This window comes from Poecilia mexicana, unplaced genomic scaffold (assembly GCF_051168715.1).
Source record: "Poecilia mexicana isolate PSO_F unplaced genomic scaffold, ASM5116871v1 scaffold_2, whole genome shotgun sequence".
Lineage (NCBI taxonomy): Eukaryota > Metazoa > Chordata > Actinopteri > Cyprinodontiformes > Poeciliidae > Poecilia > Poecilia mexicana.
The window spans coordinates 18,855,587-18,859,641 of record NW_028263371.1 but is presented as its reverse complement, the minus strand read 5'-3'; the positions used below and the strand labels follow the sequence as shown (position 1 = coordinate 18,859,641).

The following is a 4,055-nucleotide window of genomic DNA, read 5'->3' as shown; positions in this document are numbered from 1 at the left end:
TCTCCATACCTGTGGGCCCTAAAACTCCCTGAAATCACGACAAACACAGCATTAGGAATATTTCCTGAGAGAGACTGATTGTGGATGGCTAATGATTCCTGATAATCACATGGTGCTTTGACTTGTTTGACAAAAAATAAAAATCTCTTAAGCTATTAATACTTTCATAAAAAAATTTAATGACCATAACTTATAATGGTTACATATGTCAAACATTTCTGCAATCCTTATTGCACAACAGTCCTGATCCCCTTATGGCACATTGTACTTTCTTTATGTTTTTCATACACACACACAAAAAAAAGTAACAGTTCGTGCTAGAGGCAGTGTACACGCTGGACAGGTTGACAAACAACCATGCAAGCTCCATGCAGAAAGACCCTGGGCTGGCAATCAAACCTAGAACCTTCTTGCTGCAAGGCAACAGAGCTGCCAACTACAACACTATGCAACAACAAAATGAAACAATTTTTTAAAAGTATCATACATTTTCTACATAGACGATCTGTCCAAAATGTCTAAAGTGAATTTGGATATAACTTACTGTTAGCGTGTTTTGTAATTTCTCCTTTAATTCATTCAAAAAGATGAACAGCAACATTTTGTCAGCTAATTTGCAGCTCATATATCTACAGTATGTTAATGTCACAGGAGCTGGGCTGCAAGATTTGTAGAGTTACAATGAATTTAATAGACTTCCTAAACCAGGGATAGAAAAAAGCGTAGATAAGTGGATTCAGGCATGAATTAAAATAAAATAACCAGATACTAAATGCTAAAAGAAATTCATTGTATGAAAAATTCGCTCCTGCCAAAGTTGGATAGAAATAAGGACAGAAGCTAAGAATAAACACAATGACAACAACACCAAGAGCTGTAGCTGCTTTTCTCTCAGACTTCTTAGCAGTTATGCGAACTGAGCCTTGTATACTGACAGCTGCAGTTTGAGACCTCATGGCTCGAGCCTGAGACACAGCCACCACAAACACTCTCATGTACAGAACTAGAATAAGTGTAATAGGAGCAAAAAAGGTGAGTACGACATCAAATGTTCCTACAAGAATATCAATCAAAAGTACACACTCCCCATAACAGGAGTTAAATCTGTCTGGATCTTTCAAATGGTCCTTCATAATCACACTATTGTAAAACGCAGAGCAGCCCCAACACAGACAGATACAGATTTGAACTCTGCTTTGTGTCACTTTAACATGGTAACTCAAAGGGTCACAGATGGCTATATATCGGTCAACTGATATGAGCACCATGTTTCCTACTGAGGCAGATGTAAGGAGAAAAGAGGTGTAGTTAAAGAGAGCACACATGAGGCTTCCCAAAAGCCAGCAGCCTCCAGTCAGCAGGATTCTAATGGGCATCAGCAGCAGCCCAACAAGGAAGTCTGAGACAGCAAGAGAAAGGAGGAACAGGTTGGTGGGAGTGTGGAGCTGCCTGGAAGAAAAGAAAAGCAAAGGTCAGCACAATAACTTCAACAAGTGATACAGAATGTACAGTTGTATATTTTCATAGATTTCAAATATACATACTCCACAATTCAATGAAATGCCCTTTTAGAGCAAAACTATGTATAATGCTATAGAAAGGAGGAATGGCCAAAATGTTGTGTGCATAAATTAACTACCCAGCCAACTGATGACAACACAATGAGCAGGAAACAATATACACAGTAATTCACTATTTCAGTTTATGATAATGCCTGAAGTTGGAGATAGAGACGATGACCAGCAAGTTGAGAGTCACAGTCAGTAAAGACACGCAGGACAGCATAATGTAAAGCAAAATGTTCTCAGAAGGAAAGTGCCGGGGTCTTCTGCAGGAAGTGTTGATTAGCTGTGGAAAGCACAGCCCAGCTTCACTCAAAGCCTCCATCGTCAGAGAGAAAACAGCAGCTGAGCTGCTTCTGTGGTCTGCTGACCGTCTGACTAAATGCTGCTTTATAGAACCAGATCACTTTTCCTCTATTTCTGTCCTCCCCTTTCTAAATATAGTGACTGATGCAATCGCTACAGACAATGCAAGCAACCAGAAAGAAAAACTAACTAATTTGATTACTCCTTGAACTGCCTGCAATGTATTAAGTTAATAAATGTGCTTTGTTTGAGGTGAAGCGGATTTCTACATCAGGAAATAATTGGAGGTGGAGCCAAGTACAAACAGGAGAACAGAAGTCTCCCTTTGAATTTAGCATTTACAACAGAACTAGTAAATGAAGAAAAGTGACACAAGGAACTGAAAAAAACAAAACAAAACTGGTGATTTCACCAAAATGGTACACAGAAAGAACGTTATGCAGGAGATTTAACGGGAAACATGCATGGTACCAAAAGAAAGAATCTGATAAGGAAACATGATAGAAAAATTGCTAAGCCCATATGAAATGTTAGATGTTGACAGAGTATTTACTACAGTGGCTTGCAAAAGTATCCATACCCTTTGAAGTTTTCCTAAGTTCAAAGGGTAAAACATTAATACACAAGTGTGAAGTAGAATGAAAGTTAAATAAAACTCAAAATATTTTTTACTATTACAAACTGAAAAGTGCGTTGTGCGAAAGGATTCAGTCCCCCTGAGTCAATACTTAAAAATTAAAACCTGCAATTCCAGCTGCAAATTAAATTCACATTAAATTTCCGTGAAATGTTTTTATGTTTGTGATGTAACGTGACAAAATATGGAAAAGTTAATCAGGTATGGCATAAATATATACCGGGGTTACAGACTAAATTAGATTATTTGTTACTTCAGTTCTTTATTCTCCTTGTCTTCAGATGTTTGGAGACATTCTTGAAAGCAGAGACAGGCTATCCTTCCAGTATAGAGAATGCAGTTAAAAATGTCAACTTATGTTGCCTTAAATTTCTGTTCGTTTAGCTGATGAGTTTAAGAAATGAACTGTGTATTGCAACAAGCATTCGCCTCTTCCTGGTTAAATGTTCTTAGCAGGATGCGACGCAAAACAGAAACATTTTCCCGCTGTCGTTCAGGAAGCTCTTGGAGCATAGCACTGAGACTGAGAGAGGTAATCCTTAGAAGAGCTATGCTAAGTTAGATTTATTCTTTTAATTGACCTCAAAATTGTTTAGCTGTAGTTTGTACTTATGTAAATGTGTATTGGTACCATCTATTGTTGTTTGTGTTAGGTTGGTGTAAATGTTTGTCTTTTGGTTTCTGACTTTTCCATTTCCATGCTTCCATCCTATTAATCACCCAGGGTTTAAAAGCCGGCCACTTGCTTTCATTGAGCAATGATGTTTGCGTGCATTTGACCTGCAGTGATTACCTTCTGTGCAGAGTACCTCAAGCTTCATTTTATTCTCATGCCTTCTTGTTAAACATCGAGCTTCTGCCAGTCAATACTGACAATCATCATCAACTGCATTTAATAGCACAATGACCCCGTCTGTTTTATAAATCGCTGCTTTTAATTCATTAAGGTACTTAGTCTGAGCCTCTTCCACAAGCACAAATTATTAGAAGTGAAAAGTCAAAAATTATTTTTTCATGACTTATGCTTGTTTTATTCTAGAAATTATAAGTCGGACACCTGACTGAAAGGTTTTGGACAGAGAGCTTTAAGAAGTACTGTAGAGCGCAGCTTGAGGTATTCTTGGCTTAAGTTACTGACAGCAAATAAAGGAAGGAAATGTATCATCTAACTAAACACACAAAAATATTGTAACAAATATAACATGTAACAAATTTTTTTCACATTTGCAGCTCATACATGTGCAGAGTACAGCGTCACAGGGCTCTGTACTCTCATCACTCCTTTTCTCTCTCTACACCTCAGACGTCCAGCACAAGTCTGACTTCTGCCATCTACAGAAACACTCAGATGACTCTGCAGCTGTCGGGTTTATCAGAGATGAACAAGAGGCTGAGTACAGAGAGCTGGTGGAGCGCTTTGTGTCATGGAGGGAACAATCATCTCATCTTGAATGTGAACAAAACAAAGGAGATGATTGTCGATTTCAGGAGAAACAGAGTTTGATCAAAGCATATTTCCATCATGGGAGAAGAAGTGGAGGAGATCGAGG

General features: G+C 38.2%; 1 protein-coding gene across 4 annotated transcripts; it reads right to left on the bottom strand.

Annotated features, from left to right (window-relative positions):
• Positions 1-629: 629 nt before the first annotated feature.
• LOC106930963 (trace amine-associated receptor 13c-like) lies at positions 630-2,014 on the bottom strand. 4 transcript variants are annotated; one of them, XM_015008841.2, is made up of 2 exons: positions 1,715-2,014; positions 630-1,449 (listed from the first exon to the last, which is right to left on the bottom strand). In XM_015008841.2, the coding sequence occupies exons 1-2, from the start codon at positions 1,885-1,887 to the stop codon at positions 630-632; spliced, it is 993 nt and encodes a 330-aa protein (XP_014864327.2). In that variant the 5' UTR covers positions 1,888-2,014. The 4 variants fall into 4 exon arrangements, with proteins under 4 accessions (XP_014864327.2, XP_087860075.1, XP_087860076.1 ...); XM_088003949.1 differs by having other exon boundaries at positions 1,784-2,014; XM_088003950.1 differs by having other exon boundaries at positions 630-1,450; positions 1,809-2,014.
• Between the last annotated feature and the right edge of the window lie 2,041 nt (positions 2,015-4,055).

Bases quoted from the DNA above. Each gene is read 5' to 3' on its own strand.
- LOC106930963 (XM_015008841.2), bottom strand. From the start codon at position 1,887: ATGGAGGCTTTGAGTGAAGCTGGGCTGTGCTTTCCACAGCTAATCAAC. The intron at 1,450-1,714 runs GCATTATCATAA...CTTTTCTTCCAG, and splicing joins GTCTCTATCTCCAACTTCAG to GCAGCTCCACACTCCCACCA.